The 23984-nt window shown below is 37.2% G+C and overlaps 1 protein-coding gene across 1 annotated transcript; it reads right to left on the reverse strand.

Annotated features, from left to right (window-relative positions):
- Positions 1-552: 552 nt before the first annotated feature.
- On the reverse strand, positions 553-8773 carry LOC133794192 (E3 ubiquitin-protein ligase CSU1). The gene is made up of 6 exons (XM_062231397.1): positions 8573-8773; positions 7809-7906; positions 7592-7709; positions 7053-7162; positions 2269-2740; positions 553-1457 (listed from the first exon to the last, which is right to left on the reverse strand). Exons 5-6 carry the CDS (start codon positions 2505-2507, stop codon positions 785-787), a joined length of 912 nt encoding a protein of 303 aa, XP_062087381.1. The 5' UTR covers positions 2508-2740; positions 7053-7162; positions 7592-7709; positions 7809-7906; positions 8573-8773; the 3' UTR covers positions 553-784.
- Between the last annotated feature and the right edge of the window lie 15211 nt (positions 8774-23984).

The raw sequence follows: 23984 nt of genomic DNA on the forward strand, positions 1-23984 counted from the left end.
CACTCAACAGTAGCCCCCGACGAGTGGTGGACAAGAATTTGAACTATTCCCGCTCGAACCTTCAAGAACAATGTGATTAGTTCCTTAGATGATGGCACCCCAACATGATTCAAAGGCTATATAATTCATTAGATTAAGAGGCAAATATAATTTTAAAAATTAAAAATAAATAAATTTTAAAAATATGGAATTATTTTGTTTACATTTGTAAAAAAATGATTAAATTTTCAAAAAAAAATTGGTATGTATAATTATATAAAAAAAATCATTGTATTCTTTATTAACGTAATCACCCATGTCAAAATTAAAAAAATAAATAAAAATTTATTTCATCTCCAAACTCTATTAGTAACAAATAAAAATAGTTTATCAACTTTAAGGAGTATGTATTAATTTTTTTTTTTATTATCATGCTAAATTTGATTTGGCATATAAGTGCAAAATTTGACCCAACTCTGTGTTAGTTACAATTGATACAACATTTAGTTATGTATTAGATGTAACATTGCCATAAAGATGCTCTAAGATAAAAATTCCGAATGCAACTCAAAGTGAAGGGATGAACCAACAACTAGCAATAATGCTAGGATCCAAAATACGGAATAACTGTTTTTAACAAAACGAAATTAGCCAAAAACCATACTTGACTTTGCATGTAAGGATGCGTTGATGTTGGGGCCATCTTACAATAAGCTCATTCACAGCTGAAGAGACATAGAGAAGCATAGTGTATAACTATTTAAAGGGGACTGAGAAAATAAACCTACTGCATTGGATTAACAACTCAAGTCTTCGTTGAGGGTCTGACCAACCCCAGTCCTGAACCACTCCCCAAATGCTTATAGTCTTTTGCTTCAAGATGATCTCCATGCCCAGCAAACCCAGTCCCTCCTTTTTCCAAGTTTACCAGATTCCTCTCTTTGCATACCTTGTTGCAGACGAGACAAACTTTGTCAACTGCCATGAACTTGTCAGCGCACTTTTTACAGAAGACATGCCCACAAGAGCTAAGGGCTACAAGAGAAAGTGTGTTGGTTAGAGTAACCTTGCAGCTGGGACAGATATAGCTCTTATCCAAAGATGACTTTTTCTTGTCGCTATTGTCCTCCGTGAAGATTACAGGAAAAAGAGTTTTCAGCTTAAGTTTCTCATTGCCTTCAGGACACACAGTACTGGTGGAGGGGGCCTCTACTTTGACAGAAGCTGCAGGTGTGGCAGAAGGAAGCCAAAAAGCTTTCATCGTGCGGAGTGCTTCTTCTTCAAAAGATGTGGCCTTCACACTATTTGCCCCATGAAAGCCATTTTTATCTCGGCTGTTGTTTCTATCACTGTACTGGGGTACCGCACCATGGTTTTGTTGATCAAATGCAACAAGCTCCCGAGCTTTCTGCTGGGTTATCTTCTCTTCTTCCTCGTGTTTCTCTTGCTTCTGCTGTGCAACATGTGCAGCTAACTTCCTGCCAAGTTGAAGAAATCTTTAGTGCATAATTAAAATTATCGACAAGCTAAGTTAGGGAAACAAAAGATACAGAAAACAAGAAACTATAAATCAAGTTGGTATGCCATTATAGAGCCAAAAACCACGCATATAAAATGATCCATGAATGCCGTTAGTGTAAACTATTTGACCCACCAAGTTGAAGCAATTTTATTTGGTCGCGTCACCAATGTACAAACAAGTACTTGTTTAACTTGCTAGCCTTACTACCTATTTTGAAGTTTGAAGACCATTATGTTGAGAAGGAACATAAGTTTATATTCGCACCTACAGGCCGGTAGCACACTATGTCACCTTGACCACATATTTGAGAAGTTTAGATCTTTCTTAGTAACATCTTCTCTCTCTATTTGTTTTCCCATAAGAGGGAAATGAATGGCGAAGACATTCTCAAAATGATGCTTGAAAAGATTCCCCACCAAGCAATTCTAAACGCAAGGTAAAAACCCTATGTGCTAATTACTAAAACGTCAATGGGGAAACTATGGCGTCTCATTTTTAATACTAGGGTGTCTCACCGAACACTACACTCAATGGGGAAACTATGGGCCTCAAACACTCACCCCATTACCAAACTGCTATCACTCTCAACAACAACAGAGACGGTATTTAATTTCCTCTTTCCTTTCTCCCAACACTTTCTCTTCTACTAATCAAAAACTGTATAACTTATGTATTCTTACATGCCAACAATTATGTGATAAGTATCAAAACTAAAAACAAGTAAATGCACCATGATATATATAAGATATAAGGTTACAAGAATCAACCTCTGAATGTCTTTCTTCTGAGAAAGCATGCACTCGAGAATGCATTCCTTGCAAAAGACATGGCCTTTCTGGCAACAAAGGGGGTCGATGAAGGGCTTCAAGCAAAGAGAGCAAACGTCGAAAGGCTTTATCGAGTCCTTGCCCAGCCTCTCCTTCTGAGTTCCATAACCAAGCTTACGCTTCTCATCGTAAGTGAAGAAAGCTAAGTCGTTGTTGTTCTTTGAGTGCCTCTGAGGCATTTCGCCCTTTTACCTTCTTCTCCGTCCGATCGCAAAAACGAAGCCCCAATTCAAAACCTCGACGATTTGAATTCAGATCGATATGGCTTCGCACCCAATTTAGCAGGGAAAAAACCCTAGAAAATTGCGAGAGGAGTGAGCGCTGCTAGGTCCAACTGGGTCGATTGGATTTGGGATTGCTTCTGCAGTAGGAAAAAAATAAGCAGGTATGTTCGCGAACACAATAGATATGCCTAAAATTATACAAACGACATCATTAGTAGAAACGACAATATTTGGAAAACGACAATAATTAGAAAAACGACATGGATAAGTAAAATGACAAAAAATAATAAAAACGACAATAATTAGAAAAACGACATGGACAAGTAAAATGACAAAAAATAATAAAAACGACAATAATCAGAAAAAGACACGAAAGAGAAAAAACGACAAAATATTAAAAATGACAATAATATCAAAAACGACAAATATTTGAAAGAACGACAATAATCAGAAACGACACTATTTGGAAGAAACGACAAAAAACGACAGTAATCAGAAAAAGACACGGATGAAACGACAAACATCAATGAAACGACAATAATCCGAAAAACGACACTAATAGAAAAAAACAGCAAAAAGTATATATATAAAAGACGACATTAGTTAGTGTAAACAACAAAGTTAGAGAAAATTACTTTTATATTTATTTTTTAATTTTGGTTTTTTATTAACAATTAATCAGCTCCAACTAGCACACAAAATTTTCAGCTATTGATTCTTGAGTTAAAATCTGTTGGAAAATGTTTCAACATATTTACAAAATAACTAATCTACTAATTTGGAGTCTGCACAAAAGATTATTTCAAGAGCCATCTTTGTTAAGATGAATTCACCTTTGACAAGATGGATTGGAGTTTAATTCCATCATCTAATTAATTAAGATTATCTACGGCAATCACTTTGAATCGCTAAAATAGACGTTGATTAATTTTTCAGTTTTTTTCTAAAACCACGTTGTATGTTTGATTAATTTCTGGGATGTCTGCACATTTTTGGCTATCATTCATTAATTGTTGGGGTACAATGACTAATATAATAATAATATTACAATGGCAGGAGCATAAATTTTGATAAGTACAATTGAATTATGTACTTCTCTCCTCTCCTCACATGGAATTAATTCTAATCAACTCTACCTAATTCCAACATAATATATTTATATGCTGCTTTAGTGTTTTTTTTTTTTTTGAAAGGGTAGATATTCATTAAACCAACAAATGATTATCGCATAATACATTTGTATCTTTATATCTCTCATATTATTATATTATATATTATTATATTATTTTATATAATATAATGTTAGATTAAATAATGTAAAAAATATATATCTAATTATAACATATTTTAAAAATATAAAATCAATTACAAATTTGTAACTTCTAAATATCATCCAATAATATATTAAAACTTACACATTTTAAGATTGAATTTCAGAAGCCATAATATGTTATTATGTGTAGGGCTTTTCTTTGGAGTGGTCAAGCTTCTTTGGCAGGTCTGGGTCGGCTATCTTGGGATTCTGTTTGCCAGCCAAAGAAAGCTGGTGGATTGGGTTTTAAAAATAGCACAGCTTGGAATATTGCAGCTATGGGAAAGTATGTTTGGGCTGTTGCTGAGAAGAAGGATAACTTGTGGGTTAAATGGGTTCATCATGTCTATATCAAGCAAGAAGATTGGTGGACTTACTCGGCCCTGTTTATAGTAGTTGGCATTGGAGGAAAATTGATGAAGTTAAAAGAAAATTTAAAAGATTGATAGTAAGGCTGCAAGTGCACAAAGAAGAGTATCGGATCAGCACAGGGTATTCTTATATTCATCCTCCACTTGATAAAGTGCATTGGAGTAAGGAGGTTTGGGGAAGATTGAATACTCCTAAACATAGTTTTATTTTTTGGCTGGCTATTCATAATAGATTGAATACCAAAAATAGACTTAAAAGACATGGTGTTCTTGACCAATCTAAATGTTTGTTTTGTGATGATGTTGAAGAATCCTGTGAACATTTATTTTTTAATTGCCAGTTTAGTCTAGCGTGCTATCATCAGATTTTACAGTGGCTGAATTGGAGAACTAACCTATCTTCCTCGAGGAAGGTCATTAGGTGGATTGAGAGGGCTTCAAATAGCAAATTTCATAAACAAGTTTTTTCGGCTGCCTTAGCAGCATTTCTCTATCAAATTTGGGAGGCTAGGAATGATGCTTTATGGCTCGGGAAGATTATGCGGCCTGAGTTAATTGTTCAAAATACTAAAGTTAGTGTTAAAAATAGAATTTTGTACATATTGCCAAAGAAAATTAGTCAAAGAGATAGAGATTGGTTTGGGGTTTTGTAAAAGGGCTGTTTGTTTTGATTCTTTTGTTTGGCCTTGTATTGAGGTGCTAAATTGTTTTCTGTATGAAGTTGTTATTAGAAGTAATGAAATTTTCCATTAGGTATATAAAAATTACAAAATCATGTGAAAAATCTATCAGAACATTTTAAAAAAATGTGCAAAACTGTAAAGTTACAACCCCCTCCACGTCATGACCAAAACACTACTACACAAAGACTTTTTAGGATGCTATTACAAACTTTTTATTTGAGACCTTTAAAAAATTAAATCTTTTAAGACACCCATTGCAAACACCAAAAGAATGTTTTTAAAACTTATATTGTATCCTAAAAGATCACATTAAATGCCTTTAAATAAAGATTTTAGAGATCTCTTCACATACCCTAAAAGAATATTTTTATGACGCACAACGAGTGCTCTTAAAAGATAATTAATTTTTTTAAAATATTAATTTATATTTATTTTTAAATTAAAAAATTATGATTTATATAAAAACATTTATATATAAATATGAAAACTTATACATTAAAATAACAAAACCTATTCATTCAATGAGTTAGGTACAAATCTAAAAAAATAAATTTTGGAACAAATATGAATAATGTACACATTAAATATATTAAACTTCTACCCAATCTCAAAAAAGAAACAATCTTGATGTTTGCACTATGCATTACAAATATAAAATGACAAGTCTTACAAGATGTTTGAACTATTTATTCCCATCAAGTCCATCTATGTTAGCCTCTTTAAGCTAGCATCAGCCTATCATAATTTGAAGTTGACTAGTTGACTAGTAGTATTCACTTGCTGTCTCTCATAATTTGAAGTTGCACATAAAAGAAGAAAAAAGAATCCAAAGTCACAACAATAGTCATCTCACCCATTTTTCTTATAGCTATTCTATACAAAACAAAGTAGATATGTGCACTTTGAAAAAAAAAATATATCGCTATTACCAAAAACTTATTATTAATTAATTCTGTCCAAAAAGAGCATGTCTCGTGCATGAACAAGTAGTCATTTAAATACTGGAAATATTACTCATAATTTCAAAATACAAGCTTACTCATAATGTTAATCACAACATTTCTGTAATTATAAATATAATAAAACACTCCAAAGCTTGAGTCAATAATTAGTTATTGTTAACTTTAAATCGTCCGATAAGATTTATGACTTATCTTATGTATAACCTTAATTTCTACTAGAAATCCAACAACAATACAGAACAATACAGCCTGTAAATCGGATATCCCAAAAATTATAAACATGCATAATAAAGCATATATAACAATTCATAGGTAAAAAAAATATGGTAAATTAAATTGCCAAGCAAGCGATCATAGAAAAAAAAAACATAATTTTAAACAAGTTTTAATCCATTTATAATTCTAAATTAGAGAAACCATTATCAAGTAAGTCTCATTCAACATTTTTTTGTAATAACTAATACTTATTTCTTTCATTCGTTGCTTTAAAATAGTAAATAAATTTTGTCACAATTAAAATTAAAAAAGATCATTGAGAATATATACATGCATGCTTCCTAATAAATTGATGTATACATATCCAATTTGAAATTCTTGAACTAAATTCTTACTATACTATAGTGGAGATAATATACTACCTAAAAAGGCATTTTGAAGGTTTCCCAAAAACAAACACAAATGGGTTCTTAATCAATGCAAAACAAGGTAACATACAACTCTTTATACATTAACAGAGCACAGAGAGAGGAAGGAAAAGAACATAAATATAATACCACGTAGAATGTGGATTAAATTACTGAAGCTAAGCAACACCCTGTAATTAAAATAACGAGTAATGATATATGCACCTAAACATTACACACAGTGACGTGTCACTGTTTTTTAAAATAATGGGTCTCTATTTTTATAAATGTGATTGGCTATGCTAAACCGCTACATCATTGTGTGTAATGTTTTGGTGTATATTTTGGGTGCACATATCATCACTCTTAAAATAATATACATAGAACAAAACAACCAATTGTCCCAAAAAATTTCTTGAGAAACAAACAAAATAGCTGCATATAATTGTACCATTTTTTTCAAAACTCATAAAGACATTTTACCAACCACCATACCAATATTTTTCATCAGGCAAGACTTACCACTCCAAGTAATTAGGCAAGACTTACCACTTCAATAACACTTGTTCCCTCTCTAAGCCTACCATACTCTGCCAACTCGTTATAGTGTGCAAATAGTGCAGCTGCCCAAAACTTTATCAAAACAAATCCTTGACCACCTAACAAGTTCAAAACTAATATTAATCAAAACTACACTTTTATTTTACAAGAGCTTCTAACTAATTATAGAAGGCATAAATCTGATTTTTTTTCTTTAAAAAAGGAGAATTAGCTGCAAAAGTACACAATATTTTGAAAAATTAGTGAATTAATACCTAATCTCTTTTTTTTGGTGGGAAAAGCAATCAATGTCTACTTTAGTTGGTATCCATCAGTACCCAGCCTATTAAATGCGGTAAAAGCTGACCCTCGACACATGTGTCAACTCCTTATTGGCCCACGGATACTAAAGAAAGTGGACATTGGGTACTTTTTCTAAAAAAAAAAATGTATTAATTGACAAATTTTTCAAAACATTTGGGTAATTTTGTCGCTAATTCCACTTAAAAAAAAACATAAAGAATAAAAGGTCTCAATACCAACTGTACCTAGCACCATGCACCTCTGTGCTGCCACACCAAATCCAGGAGCAACAAGGGCATTCAAAGTAGCATCCTCACTTGCACCAGGCAAGACAACAACATGGATTTTGGCCCCTATATTGGACTGAAAAATGAAAAGTAGTAGATGAATCATTGCCTCTTGAACTGTGAAATGAATTTCAGAGCCAGACAGAAACTAACAAAAGTAGCCAAAGAGACTTACCTAAACACATCTCCCTTTAGTTACTACCTTGCATATATATGCATCCTAGCCTTTAAATGTAAATGCATACTTCCTTTGTGCTTTGTACTGCATACAACCTGCCAAAACATAATTATTCCATCCACTGCAATCAAAAGATATATAATTAACCTAAAAATAAATCCTACTGCACATGACAGTACCAATTATATATTGTATCAACTTTGTTTTCGAATGCCAGTGACAACTCCATTAAAATAAAATGTTCCAGCAACAATATTTTGGCTTACTTAGGCATTTCATCAAACACTTAGATTTCATTTTGCACATCCAGCAAATAACAATCATATGAATAATCCATCACCGCAAGAAGCAATTTTTTAGCTGCAATTTCCCCCAAAATAACTAAATGTTTAAATTAGTAACTCCAAAATTGTGTCATCATTCAAATTCTTGAACAATATCCAAAATATTTCAAACAACAATTTTTTTAGTTTATTTAGGCATTTGATCAAACACTAAGAGTTTTTAGCTGACCCAACAAATATTATATAACTATCATGAATAATCAACCACAACAATCAAATACAAACACTAACACTAACTCACAATTATTAGAAGAAAGATTATAAAGCCGTGAATTTTTTTTTAAAGAAAAAAACTTACTAGTCAATTAGAGAACAGTTTATGATGACAATATTGGGTCACGATTCACAAAGATTGATGGTATTTGTCGAGATACATGAAAACTGCAAAGAAAAGGAAAATAAAATTTAAAACCTTACCGTAAGGGGATGAGACACCGAGAGTAGAGCGCGATAGAGAGGGATGCCGGAACCGGAGTCGGAGGTGAGAGAGAGCATTAGGTTTTAGGATTTTGAGGGAGAGAGTGAGATGAAGGAGTGTCGAGGCACAACTCCCTAGAGTGACAGGAGAGAAGACATAGTGACTTCGGCAAGAGAGAAAACAAGAAAAGTGTGTGAGGACAGAGTGAGTTGGGAGTGTCGAGAGACGTGTTTTCCTTTTTTTTAATTTTAATTTTTGAAAAGTTGATAACTCCACACATTTTTAAGAATAATTAACTAAAATTAAACTTTACTCATTATTATTATTAACAGACTTCTCAAATTATCATTATCTTTATTTGAGCACATAATTTTAAGTATTGTTGTAATATATATTATATGTGTTATATTATAATTAGATTGGAATTACATTCTAATTGTAGCATGTTTAATAAGAAAAAAAAAAACATACAATTAAAGGAGTATAATGAGTACATTAATTAAAAATTTGGGTACTAAAATAAAAGTTAAAAATAATAAGTAAAAATTAAAGTAAAATATTTAAAATAAACATCGAGTTTAATTTCCACATTTTTTTTTCTCATTTTGGTGCTTATTAATTTTCCAGGCTCACTCAAAATTTTAAATTTACTGCTTTTTCACCTAATATGAATTATAATACTTTTCCAATAAAATTACAATCCATGTTTATATCCAAATAAGCCATTTCAATTATCAATTTAGTTATTTCTTATTAATTATTTTCTAATAAAAAATAATAATTCAAATTAAAAGAAAACTTTTTAAAGTTTTAATTTTACTCTTGACTATGTTTCTTCGCTTTTTTTTAATTTAGTTATTAATAAAGTTTTATTTTATTTATTTATTATTAGTTTTTTAGAGACCACTTTGTGTGCTCTCAATACTTCTTTAGGACACTTAAAATGTGCTTTTAAAAGTCTCCACTAACTCAAATTTCCTTATAGTCTTTTAAGATCCACATTAGTAATTAGGGCTCACACTGTGTGTCCTAAAATATATTTTTTAAGGACTCTTATTGAGTATCCTAAAAATTCTATAAGATGTTATCAGAGCTTGTCGTATCTAGGTGAGTGTCCTTAAAACTAGTTTTTGTAGTACTGAAAGTATCCCAGGCTGCGATTTAGAAGTCATAAGCTCATGGTCGTGCCATGGGATGCTCACAGCCGAATTCCATTTGCTTTTTTTTCAATTTGAATATTTTCAACAACCTAAGTAATTCCCAAATCTTTAATTTAATTCCATAAAAATTCAATTAAATATTGGTGACAATCAAGGAGGTTGGTGAAATTTGAAATTCAAATAGTGTCTCAAAATCTATAATAGGAGTCTAGTGTTAACTTGCAAGACATACCATTTCTATCCACTATACACACTTGGCTAGAAATACACAAAAAACGCTTAATAGGTCGAAAGAGTTACTTCCATTTGAAAGTTCCCTTGGTGCTTAGAGAACAAAGAAAATAAGCTTTTGGCAAATGTCTTAAACATTGTTTAAGTTGGTGATCATCACTACTCTACACTTATTTAGTCGTGTGAGAGTTTTTCTATTGTTCTTCTTTTTATTTTGTTATTCTACTTCCTTTACATTTCGCCTCACTCTTTATATATTTATTTGTATTATTATGCTTTTGAGTTGTATTTTCTATATGTGTACCACCTTCTATTTCCATTTACTTGTATTGTTTTGCAACAAAGTTGTAATCATCTTTCTGTTCACCATCATCTTTCTCTATTTCCTTATATTTTAGCAATAGAGTTGCAACACTTATTTATCTATCATGTAACTTTTGGCATAAAATTGTATTTTGATTTTATCGTTCCCATTGAAGCAATGTTATCTCCTCTAAACATTATTTTCGTGATTTTTTTGTTGAAAAAATGATATGTTGACCTTCAAATTGGTCAACGACACAGAATTAGATAAACGATAGAAAATGAGATGAAAACAATAAGAAAAATCAAATGGAAAGCAAATGACACAAACAATTTATAGTGGTTCGGCCCCAATTGGATGGTAATGACCTACGTCTACTTAGAGTTCTTATTGATATTGAATCCCAACACTGTGATCAATGAACTAGGGTTCACGAGTTTCACAAGCCTTGGGAGGATTACAACTTCGATAAAATAATCCCACTATCTTTTCCTCTCAAAGTACAAGGAAAAAAGTTCAAAAGTCCAAAAGTATATTCCTTGAGCCCTTTCTTATTTATAGGCTCAAGAAAGTTACATAGGCTCATGGGCCTTAATTACAATTAAGACTTGCGTATCAATATAATGAAGGAAAATACAATTAATGCAAATATTACAAGATTGCATATCCACAAGACCGTAAATGAAAGTATGCGACTAGACTGGTCGCACCTAAGCGTGAAGCTTAACGAATCAATAATTTTCTAGTCGATGGTCGAACAGGATTTATCCACTTGAAACTGCCATGTGCCAGCCACGTGTAAGTCAATCCTGCCATGTCATCAGAAGCTATTTTTTGGGTAAACATGATATATACGACGAAAGTACCTAAATTATTGTATTTATAGCACTTAAGTACATAAGTTACTTTTTTGGCGATGAAAATACCTTTCGACGAAAATATCTTATTATTTCATCGTTAAGTCTGTCACCATGCGCGTGAAATTTACTTATAACTTGAGTACTTTTACCGTATATATCTCTTAAATTAGGTACTTTCCCCGCAAATATTTATTTAATTGGATATTTTCGCCTATGTATCACAATCGAAATTAACTGTGAAAATTAACGATTGTACTAAACTGCACTAAAACATAAACAAAATATATTTTCGCTGCTAAAAATATAACTTGAGTACTTAAGTACTACAAACATAATAAATAAGTATTTTCACTACAAATATACCTTTAAAAAACATGATTGAAATGAAAAAAAAAAAAATCAAATCTTTCCCTTAAGCTGGAGCATCTCGTAAAAAAAATAAAAAAATCTGGTGCATGTCAACAAGCTGATCACATCATGCTTGCATAAATCTCTCTACTTTCCAGTCATAATATTTCTGTTATGACTAGTGTGAAAACAAACATGATGTTACACGTTATCAAGAAAGAAAAACTTTCCTCAAATATTGGCAATTAGTTCTTTTATCTAATTTTAATAATTGCAACTATATTTTATTATTATTATTATTTTTTAGTCATTATCATTATCTTTAATTCTAAATAATATTTTTAAGTTCCTTGGATTGACTTTATTCATTTTTTTGCTTTATTTTGTTATTTATTTTGGTTGGTTTTGATGTACTTGTGTTTTATCGCTCTATCAAGGAAAAGCTCAAGTTCTTTTGGTAGGCTTTAAATAAAGCTCTTCATCTAATACTTTATTATTATTTAAAATACTTTAAAAAAACATATATTTTTCTATTTTACTTTTAAATTTTACATTATATCATATATCAATTTTTCTATATATTTCTCTACATCATTTAAATATTATATCTTTAAATATATTTTATTAATTAAAGTAAAATAAAATAATTAAAAAAGAAAAAAAAATATATACTAAATAAGTGAGAGAAAACTTATAAAGAAAAATAATAATATTAAAATATTATATAAAAAATATGTGCATAACTATTATAAATATATGTATAAAAGAGCTGATAAAATATATTTTTGTGAGTTTTAGCTAAATATTATAGAGAAAATATATTACAAAAGGGAAATTTGACTTTTTATGCTTAATAGCATGGTGTAATACAAAATAATGCTAGGGATTTTTAACATTACAAAATAATGCCAAATTTTTTGCTAGTACCCAAAATACCCCTAAAAACAACTATCTCATCTCTTCCCTCCCCCTCTCTTCCTTCCTCATCTCTTCCTTCTTCTTGTTTCTTCCTCACTCTCACTCTCACTCACCTCACCTCACCTCACACCACCACTAAGAGACCACGGTAGAGCTTGGGACCGCCACTAAGAAAGCCATTTGTAGACTAAAGTAAGGGTTGAGAAATCTTGGAGAAAAATTTAATGGGTAAGCAATTTTTTCTTAAATACTTGGATTAGTGATGTTTCCTTTAAACTTTTTGAGCATTTCGTATAGATCTAAGCAATATTTGTACATTTTTTTGGGTTTTTTCTGGTTTTTTGTCGATCTGCGTTTTCTGGGAATTTTCTGGGTTAGTGTTGTGCTCGATGGGTGCTCGATGCCTGCTCGATGCAGGCTCGATGACACACCAATTTTAGCGTTGCATGTTCTGCTCGATGGGTACTCGATACCTACTCGATGGGTACTCGATGGTAATGTTCATTCTCACTTTTTCATGCATGCTCGATAGATGCTCGATGCCTGCTCGATGCAGGCTCGATGACACACCAATTTTAGCGTTGCATGTTCTGCTCGATGGGTACTCGATACCTACTCGATGGGTACTCGATGGTAATGTTCATTCTCACTTTTTCATGCATGCTCGATGCCTGCTCGATGCAAGCTCGATGGCACATCATTTTTTACGTTGCATGTTGTACTCGATGGGTACTCGATACCTACTCGATGGGTACTCGATGGTAATGTGCATTCTCACTTTTTCATGCATGCTCGATAAATGCTCGATGCCTGCTCGATGCAAGCTCGATGGCACATCATTTTTTACGTTGCATGTTGTACTCGATGGGTACTCGATACCTACTCGATGGGTACTCGATGGTAATGTGCATTCTCACTTTTCATGCATGCTCGATAGATGCTCGATGCCTGCTCGATGCAAGCTCGATGGTACATCATTTTTTACGTTGCATGTTGTACTCGATGGGTACTCGATACCTACTCGATGGGTACTCGATGGTAATGTGCATTCTCACTTTTCATGCATGCTCGATAGATGCTCGATGCAAGCTCGATTGCACATATTTTTTTACGTTGCATGTGCTCGATGGTTACTCGGTAGCTACTCGATGCAAGCTCGATGGTCATGTTTTTCAACATCATTAAAATACCATTTGTGTTTGTGTTTTTTTATTTCAGGTTCTACTGTTTACGTATTTGTTTCTTACAACGGTGTTTGGGAAATGCATGGTAGGAAATGGTATTTTAAGGATGCTGAAGGTGAAGTGATACCAGTAGAGAATGATGTCACTTACTTGCAACTACTTGACATACTGCACGAGACATTTCAGGTGGATAGAGAGGTGTATGAATTGAAACTCGAGGTGCCATACGTATGCGGCGAGCAACCATTTGCACCGGTTCAATTGAAGAATGATCGTCAAGTTCGTGTATTCTTAGGAATAAGCTTGAATGAACGGGTAGTCTTATGTGTGACTCCACTTAAGAAGAATTTCATATCAGATCCTTCTCCTAGTGTGAACAAAAAAGACACGACTAGTATCGATCCATCTCTTGCAGGTAGCAGTTACAAGCATCTTAGCGAGGTGGGCACTTTTGTTCCAGTTACTGATCCGATGGCTACTATTCAGCTTGATATACCACAAGGAGGTCCCACAGGTGTGCTTGAGGCATATGAGTACGATCCCTATGTGAATGATGATCCAGTTGGTAATTGCTTTGAAGATAATGATGATGGTTCCGAGGATGACTCGTATTATAGTGCAGATGTTTCAAATGAGGAGTTAAACATTTCCCAAGCCCAACAAGTAGAAGAAGAGTCAGGACTGCCTCTTGCACAGGCACCTCTCCCAACTCAAGGACGCCGAGTGTAACGACCCAAATTCGCTAATAAGGCTTAAGGGCCTTGATTAGTGTGCCAGGAGGGCAGGCTGGGATTTATGTGTGATTTTATGAATTAAATGCATGATTATGATTTAAAGCATGTTATTTGGCTATTTGTTTAACTGAGATGCATGGCTATGTTTACTAGTATGCATGTAGGCCCGGATCGTGTTAGAAGGGCATAATTGTAATTTTGGCCATGTTGGGCATAACTGTATTGATATGTGATAATTGTATTCTGTGAATTGTACCACGTGGGTGTGGTTGTTTTATTGTGATGCACGTGCCGAGACGGTCCTAGAGAGCTAGTTAACTTAGATGTCACAACGGGATTTTGTACCCGGCTCGGGAGGAGCCTAGGGGTACCTCGGGGATTTTATGGTTAAGTTGAGGTTTAGCGGGTAATGGTTATTGGAGATTTAGTAACCTGGGTAACCATTAGTTACTGCTGTGAGTAACAAGTTTTAGAAAGAAAATGGTAGAAATGAAATAGAAGAGTAATGACTTAAGTGCCCTTGAAGGTTTAGATTGGAAAGATTAATAGGAAGGGGTAATTTGGTCTTTTGGCAAGGGGATTATGAAAATTTCAGCTGTGATCTAAGGGGGTACGGTTTGGGCATTTGGGGTCACTTGTGGCATTGATAGAAATTGAAGAGAAGAAAGAGGGGGAGAAAGAAGAGCTAGGGCAAGTGAAGAGAAAAGAAGAAGAAGGGTGAAGGGCTGAAGTGGGAACTTGGGAGGAGGATCTAGGGAGCTTTTGAGTGGATTCTCCATTTGAGGTAAGGATCTTGTGCATATTTAAGTTTGATTTCTGTTTTGAGTTGTGGATCTAAAGCTTGAGTTAGTTTCATGCCTTGGTTTGAGTTTTTCTGAAGTTAGAAATCAAGGGTTGAATTTTGGGTATGAGTGTGTTTTGGATCTTGATTCTAGTGTTTGTAGGTTGATAGAATGTTCATATGAAGTTTGGATTTGAGTTTTGGGGTTTAGGTATTGGTTTAGGAGGATTTGGAGAGGTTGAAGCTCGGGAAAACGCGAAGGAAAAACCCAGAATTCTGGGTCTGCGAGGGCGTGCCGCGGCACGGGTTTTGCTTGCCGCGGCGGGGAGCCTCTGGTTTCTGGGTGCCGCGGCACAAGAAAGTTGTGCCGCGGCACAAGGCAAATTTCAGGATGGCATTTTTAGGCAATTTTAGGCCTTTGCTCCGGGGCTTCGGGGGATGTCTCCGGGATGTTGTTTTAAGGTTTTAGAGGTCCCGAGAGTGCGGGATTGGTCCCGGGAAGTGGTTTTGGGTTGATTAGTATTGAGGGATGTTTCTTGTGTGTTGTGACTAGGTTGTTGGTGAGGCTCGTGCTTGAGGACCGTGCTCGTGGCTCTAGTGCATCAGGAGGCTCGGACTGCAGGTAAGAAAACTATAACACCCGAGGTTAGGGCATGGCCCCAGATTGTATTATGTGCAAATGTTTAACCTTAAATGAATCATGATGTGTGTGAATGATTATTTCAAATGTACTATACGTGTGATTATGATGAAATGAGCGGCAAGGGCCGAGTACGGCGTAAGCCGGGGCGGCCGTGGGCCGAGTACGGCGTAAGCCGGGGCGGCCGTGGGCCGAAAGTAACACCTAGCACATGGGATGCTATAATCAGGGCGGGGCCCGGTGGATACATGTGTTATGATATATATTCAGGGTGGGACCCAAGGGATACATGAGTTATCCTCGCGGTGAGAACCGATACCCCAGGGCTTTGGTAAGGGTCCTGGGGCGGCATGGCCGTGTTTGCTTAGTCTAATGATTGACTTGTTTATTTGTGGATTATCTGTTATGATAAACTGTATACATTGCATATGTTATGTTCTGCATGAGTTTTCTTGCTGGGCTTCGGCTCACGGGTGCTCTGTGTTGCAGGTAAGGGCAATGACTGAATCAACCAACCATGAGTACGGAGAGCGTGAAGCGGCGCGTACATGTTTGGCCTGCCCGACTGCTTTGGTTGGGGGTTTATTTGAAAATGGCTGTAATAATCTACGATTTTATGATTTATCAACTGTGAACTTATTTCAAGATGTAAATAGTTTTCAAACCTTATCTTGGGATCCCAAATGTTTAATAATAGAAGTTTTAATGAAATGACGCATTTTCAAAGATTACAGCCTTAACTTTTAATTAGTCACACTTTTGTTTCAAAACCTCGGTTAGCGAGTCCATTGCACACTGTTTTGTCTTAAAAACTCACTTAGTAACGGCTCTAAGGAAGTAGGGCGTTACAACTTGGTATCAGAGCGAGCCAAGGTTTATTGGTTCTGGAGATCGACCGAACATGTACGCTCGCTGTCAGTGACAAGCTCGACTCAGGGTTGGTTGGTATGATTAATTGACATGTCTGAATATATGTTTGAATGCCCTGTTTGCCTGCTTATCTATATGGAGCATGAGAAATGAGTTGACATTTGCAGAAGATGCTGTTGGGCTGAGCCCTTTAGTATTGCATGTTGAGATTGATGCATGCTGAATAATACTATTATGCATGTGGATGAATATTGGCATAATGGTTTGAATATTGAGTGTATGTGGTTAATTTTCTGAATTAAATTCATAAGTTTATCCGTTTATTTGCTTGTATGAAGCATGTTGAGACCTGGATATACTTGGTGATGATTGAATCTGGTAGCTAAATGTATATCATTGTGGATTTGAGCTAGTATATGCTTGGGTGTGCATTATACCTGTGGATATTTGGACCTAGTGGTGGTTTGGTTCAGAGTAGGAACCCCAGAGTTCAAGTGTTGGGTCAGTTTTGACAGGTGGAATTGTGTTGTTGGTTCCTAGAAGGGTTTGGGGACCTGATATTGTGTTGAAAGGGGGGGTTTTTAGATATAAGTTGGAGTTGAAATCTCCAGTTACCCCTGAGTGTAGCAGCAGAGGGTCACTAGTGTGTGGGTAGCTGTGGAGTTGTTAGTTGAGACGGGATAGAAGAGCAGCGGATTTCTCTGGGGAAATAGCTGATTTCGATGTTTTAACAGTAAGGTGGCCAGTGTTGGTCTACTATGAGGTATGGACAGATAAGGGTATTACATGAAAGGCTTAAAGGGTGTTAACCTCGGTTTTTGAGGAGAGTTCGAGTTGGCAAGGAATTTATCAATAGATGAGCAGAGTTAATTCCACCCTTGGTTAAGAGGATGAGAGATCCTGATTAGAGGGTTGTGTTAAATATTGAGGCAGGGAGATGCCTGGATTTGGTACTCGGGCGGAGGTACTGGCTTAATGGGTTGGAAAGAACCTAGTTGATGAATGGTTAGAAGAGATTCTAAAGGCATGATTAGAATCGTGGAGGCGGGCAAATGTGTGAGTCTGGTTTGGACTGTTAGGGGTAACAACAGCGTAGATCAATGGGTTTGGTAAAGCGGGTAGTCCATTTCAGGAAGTTATACTGATGGATGTATCCGGAATTGGATGACGACCCATTTAAGGGCATGAGATCTGGAATAACCTAAGGCATTTGGGCTGCTTTGAGGAAAGAGTTTTTGGTCTGCATGTGGATGGCGGAGAGGGCCATATTGTTTGAGGAACTGATGGTTGATGTTTAGAGCATGAGTGCTAGAGCCGCAAGGGCGGTGCTTCCTTTGATGGAATTAGCAAAGATAGATTCGTGATAATCAAGTTGAAAGAACCCCGGATAGGGTTGTGGCTTCTGGAATTGCCAAGAAAGGGGAGAGTTCTGGGTGAAAGGATGGTACTGTTATTTGATAGAACGCAGCAAGGTTGGATTCACGATTGTTGAGGTAGAAGGACCCCAGACAGTGCTTGGGCACATAATTTGAGATTTGAAAGAAGCCTGATTGAAAAGGTAGATATCGAGATGGCGACAGGAACCAGGAGGTTAATTGGTATGCATATGAGGAAGAGGATGCCACCTGAGAGGAGGTCAGGTGAGGGCATGACTTCTACGTAGAAGGACTGGAGATGTTGGGATGGATTTCCCATGGTGAGGGAACGGAGAACCAGAGTGCAGCGATACATTCAAAGTTCGAGGCCGAGTCCTCAAGGGTGAGTATGTATCTGACGAGCTTATGCTTTGGTCATGTAGCGAACTGGAAGGATTCGGTGTTGCGAATGCTCCGAGAGGGTGATGGACATGGAGAGGGTGCCTCTATGGTGCCATTCGAGAGGCTGAGGATAGTGATACTTATTGAGAAGGAATTAGAAACTCTGGCAGATGGATTGTTGAGGATGTCATCTGGAGTACGTAAAGGAGACGGAGCTGATCAGTGGGAAAATTATGTGGGTATGCAAAGGACGATTTAGGGAATACTTCAAGGTCAGACTACGGATAGGATTGGTATAGGGAATGTTGTAAAAGACGGTTTTGGTCGACAGAAAGCCTATTGAAACAATCGAAGGAATTTGAGCCTGGTGTAGCCACTGTGTTATACTACGGGGATTGTTAGCATCATCGGGGTAGGACGAAAAGTACGATGTTGGATACAAGGTAGGACGATGTCTCCAAGAGTTGATCTATGACCTGTTAATTTCAGTTGGAAACCGAGGAAAGAGACATTTCAGGAATTTTGTTTTGAACTGAGTAAAGTGCGAGGAGTTGGTATCAAAGATTCTAGATTTGGTTCAAGCTACGGCAGCACAGGTAAGTTCTTTAAGTAGAGGATACAAGAATGGTTCAGGCAAGTTCCCTTCAAGTTCACGAGCAGTACATGTGGATTACTCCCAGACGGAAATGGTGAGCAAGTGACTATGCGAAAGACGTTTGTACCCAGAAGGCAGAGTCTCAGGTAAGGTTCTACGGATTGTTAGTTTGAGCGTCGTCAGGAATACTCAGATTAGAGCTACAAGGTGAAAGGTCAGGCATGAGGAGATTTGATCTGAAGCCGCAAAGAAGCTAATGAAGAACGTCCGAAGAATTGAAGGCATAACAAGACTGGTAAGCGCGTCATCTATTGCACAAGCACCTCCAGAGACAACTACATCAGAGATGAGGAGAACAGTAAAACTTGAGGTTAGACGGACTGAATGTGTCGAATCAGAAAGAAATTCAGAAGACAAGGTAAGAATTGATTAATATCTGGGAATGCTGGAATGTGTGTGTGTTATGGCTAAGTTAAGAGTGGTGGCATAAAGGACTTGGTCTATGATGAGGTACTTGAGTTGTGGGTATTAGTAAGAAGGTTAATGTTGAGACCCAGTTGTGGTGAAAAGTAACAGACTGATGATCAGTGTTTGAATTCTCGATTGGACGAGGAGAAATTTAATTAGAGGCGGAGCCCCTAACTGTGAGGCGAGTATCAGTCAGGGAATAATGCCATAGATTGCGATGGAGGATATAAGGCAACGACTGAGATTGGCGTAACGTTAGCAGGTATGATTAGCTCGTGAGTGTCACTGAGCTATGGAACCCGAAGTGTCGGCTTTGGTTGAAGCAGAGAAGGACCCTGCTAAGGTGGTACAAGTTGGAATACCAGAAATGGACGAAGGATCCAATTAGATTCGGGTTGTGAATGAGAATTCTGAATGGACATCATTCCACCTCCTAGGGTACGTCGTACCGGGAGGGTCGAGCGGGTGCCGGAATATAGCGTTTTCCTTTGGACCCTGAGGGGTTAGGTGATGTGGTAGTGTATCATGGGAATAGACCACATTAGACCTTAAGTAAGGTATTTGGACATGAAAAGTTTGACTCGGTTGTTTGAGTTAATGTTGGTTGGGTCGAGTGAACTGGCTTCAGGACGGAGCGTCGATGATATCGAATTGAGACCCTTTAGTAGTTTAAATTTTGGAATGGACTTAGAGAACGAAAAGAACAGAGTGGGAACCTGGAATTGTCAGTTGATTGCAAGTGAATTGGCAGTCTGAAAGTTATTAAAGATCTTAAAGAATTAAGCGCTGAGTAGGCGAATACTTGAGGTATTAAGGGAAGTGTAATCCCTGACGAGTTAGTCGCGGTGGCAGTTGTTGGTGTCTTGTTAATGTAACGCATAATGAATACTATGGGTTGGCTTTGGTTTAGAGAGAATGCCAGAGAGGTTGTTGGAATCCTTAAGGCAGGAGTGTCTGCATATTCGAGAGAATAAAGAGCAGGTAAATTGTTAAATGTTGAGGAAATAAAGTTCCGGAAGGAAAGATTTGTAGCTCTACGTAATAGCAGACGAGGATCTGTAAGGTGTTCAGAGAAAGAAGGGAGAGTTCTGACTCTTATTTCAACATGAAATTCAGAAGTTGTACTAAGGGTTAGGCCAGCGGGGCCTATAAGCTGATCCCACCTAGTAGAGGTGATGAATTGGTCAATGAATTGGCTATCGAGAAGACAATGAATTAGTAATTGTAATCTAGGCAGACCCTGAAGTTCAAGAAGGGTTGCGGGGTAAGCAAGAAGCTATCGGGAGCATGGCTATTAGACAAAATCTTGAAGGGCAAGATTGTTACTCCTGTAAGAGTGTTGTTGAAAAGAAAAGTAAAGGCGGTGGACCTTGGAAGTTATGGTCAAAACTGCGGGTTTATTGACTGGTGTGTTTGGATAAATTTCGAGGACGAAATTTTTTTATGAGGAGGGGATAGTTGTAACGACCCAAATTCGCTAATAAGGCTTAAGGGCCTTGATTAGTGTGCCAGGAGGGCAGGCTGGGATTTATGTGTGATTTTATGAATTAAATGCATGATTATGATTTAAAGCATGTTATTTGGCTATTTGTTTAACTGAGATGCATGGCTATGTTTACTAGTATGCATGTAGGCCCGGATCGTGTTAGAAGGGCATAATTGTAATTTTGGCCATGTTGGGCATAACTGTATTGATATGTGATAATTGTATTCTGTGAATTGTACCACGTGGGTGTGGTTGTTTTATTGTGATGCACGTGCCGAGACGGTCCTAGAGAGCTAGTTAACTTAGATGTCACAACGGGATTTTGTACCCGGCTCGGGAGGAGCCTAGGGGTACCTCGGGGATTTTATGGTTAAGTTGAGGTTTAGCGGGTAATGGTTATTGGAGATTTAGTAACCTGGGTAACCATTAGTTACTGCTGTGAGTAACAAGTTTTAGAAAGAAAATGGTAGAAATGAAATAGAAGAGTAATGACTTAAGTGCCCTTGAAGGTTTAGATTGGAAAGATTAATAGGAAGGGGTAATTTGGTCTTTTGGCAAGGGGATTATGAAAATTTCAGCTGTGATCTAAGGGGGTACGGTTTGGGCATTTGGGGTCACTTGTGGCATTGATAGAAATTGAAGAGAAGAAAGAGGGGGAGAAAGAAGAGCTAGGGCAAGTGAAGAGAAAAGAAGAAGAAGGGTGAAGGGCTGAAGTGGGAACTTGGGAGGAGGATCTAGGGAGCTTTTGAGTGGATTCTCCATTTGAGGTAAGGATCTTGTGCATATTTAAGTTTGATTTCTGTTTTGAGTTGTGGATCTAAAGCTTGAGTTAGTTTCATGCCTTGGTTTGAGTTTTTCTGAAGTTAGAAATCAAGGGTTGAATTTTGGGTATGAGTGTGTTTTGGATCTTGATTCTAGTGTTTGTAGGTTGATAGAATGTTCATATGAAGTTTGGATTTGAGTTTTGGGGTTTAGGTATTGGTTTAGGAGGATTTGGAGAGGTTGAAGCTCGGGAAAACGCGAAGGAAAAACCCAGAATTCTGGGTCTGCGAGGGCGTGCCGCGGCACGGGTTTTGCTTGCCGCGGCGGGGAGCCTCTGGTTTCTGGGTGCCGCGGCACAAGAAAGTTGTGCCGCGGCACAAGGCAAATTTCAGGATGGCATTTTTAGGCAATTTTAGGCCTTTGCTCCGGGGCTTCGGGGGATGTCTCCGGGATGTTGTTTTAAGGTTTTAGAGGTCCCGAGAGTGCGGGATTGGTCCCGGGAAGTGGTTTTGGGTTGATTAGTATTGAGGGATGTTTCTTGTGTGTTGTGACTAGGTTGTTGGTGAGGCTCGTGCTTGAGGACCGTGCTCGTGGCTCTAGTGCATCAGGAGGCTCGGACTGCAGGTAAGAAAACTATAACACCCGAGGTTAGGGCATGGCCCCAGATTGTATTATGTGCAAATGTTTAACCTTAAATGAATCATGATGTGTGTGAATGATTATTTCAAATGTACTATACGTGTGATTATGATGAAATGAGCGGCAAGGGCCGAGTACGGCGTAAGCCGGGGCGGCCGTGGGCCGAGTACGGCGTAAGCCGGGGCGGCCGTGGGCCGAAAGTAACACCTAGCACATGGGATGCTATAATCAGGGCGGGGCCCGGTGGATACATGTGTTATGATATATATTCAGGGTGGGACCCAAGGGATACATGAGTTATCCTCGCGGTGAGAACCGATACCCCAGGGCTTTGGTAAGGGTCCTGGGGCGGCATGGCCGTGTTTGCTTAGTCTAATGATTGACTTGTTTATTTGTGGATTATCTGTTATGATAAACTGTATACATTGCATATGTTATGTTCTGCATGAGTTTTCTTGCTGGGCTTCGGCTCACGGGTGCTCTGTGTTGCAGGTAAGGGCAATGACTGAATCAACCAACCATGAGTACGGAGAGCGTGAAGCGGCGCGTACATGTTTGGCCTGCCCGACTGCTTTGGTTGGGGGTTTATTTGAAAATGGCTGTAATAATCTACGATTTTATGATTTATCAACTGTGAACTTATTTCAAGATGTAAATAGTTTTCAAACCTTATCTTGGGATCCCAAATGTTTAATAATAGAAGTTTTAATGAAATGACGCATTTTCAAAGATTACAGCCTTAACTTTTAATTAGTCACACTTTTGTTTCAAAACCTCGGTTAGCGAGTCCATTGCACACTGTTTTGTCTTAAAAACTCACTTAGTAACGGCTCTAAGGAAGTAGGGCGTTACACCGAGCACCTGCTCGAAGCAGTAATCAACCTGCTAGGACAGAAGATAACACTGGGTGGAGAGAGACAATTGTATCAAGAGAAGATCACACCAGATGGAGTGCCCCAATGTTTACAAAAGAAGATATTGAGGCATCTGCTAAAACCCATTCCTCATCATCTGGTGGACCAATGGGAGAAATATATGTTGGGAAGACTTTTGAGGACAAGAATGATTTAAAAACCAAAGCTGCTCTATTTGCAATGAAGAATAACTTTGAGTATATGGTGAAAAAGTCTGGTACTGACGTGTGGTATATCACATGCAAAGATCCTGACTGTTGTTGGAGATTGAGAGGGAAAAAACAACCAATGTCCCCCATGTTTGAGATCACGGTATACAAGAGCGTACACACATGCTCACTAGAAGTGCGACAAAAAGGTCATCGTCAAGCTGCACCGTGGGTCGTTGGACACCTCATAAAGAACAAATACGCAGTTGATGGGACCAGTTACATGGCAAACAACATAAAGGAGGATATGAAGAAAAATTTTGGTATTGATATGAGTTATGAAAAGGCATGGAGATGTAGAGAGAAGGCACTTACGTATGTTAGGGGGACATATGAGGATTCGTATTGCAAGTTGCCATCCTACTTGCACATGTTGCAGCAAAAGAATCCAGGTACAATTACTGATTTTGTCACTGAAGATGGTCGTTTCCTATATTGCTTCTTTGCCCTTGGAGTTTGTAGGAGAGGATTCAGATTTTGTCGTCCTGTGATATGTGTGGATGGCACGTTCTTGAAGAATAAGTACGGTGGCCACATGCTATGTGCCGTTG

Source organism: Humulus lupulus, chromosome 8 (assembly GCF_963169125.1).
Source record: "Humulus lupulus chromosome 8, drHumLupu1.1, whole genome shotgun sequence".
NCBI lineage: Eukaryota > Viridiplantae > Streptophyta > Magnoliopsida > Rosales > Cannabaceae > Humulus > Humulus lupulus.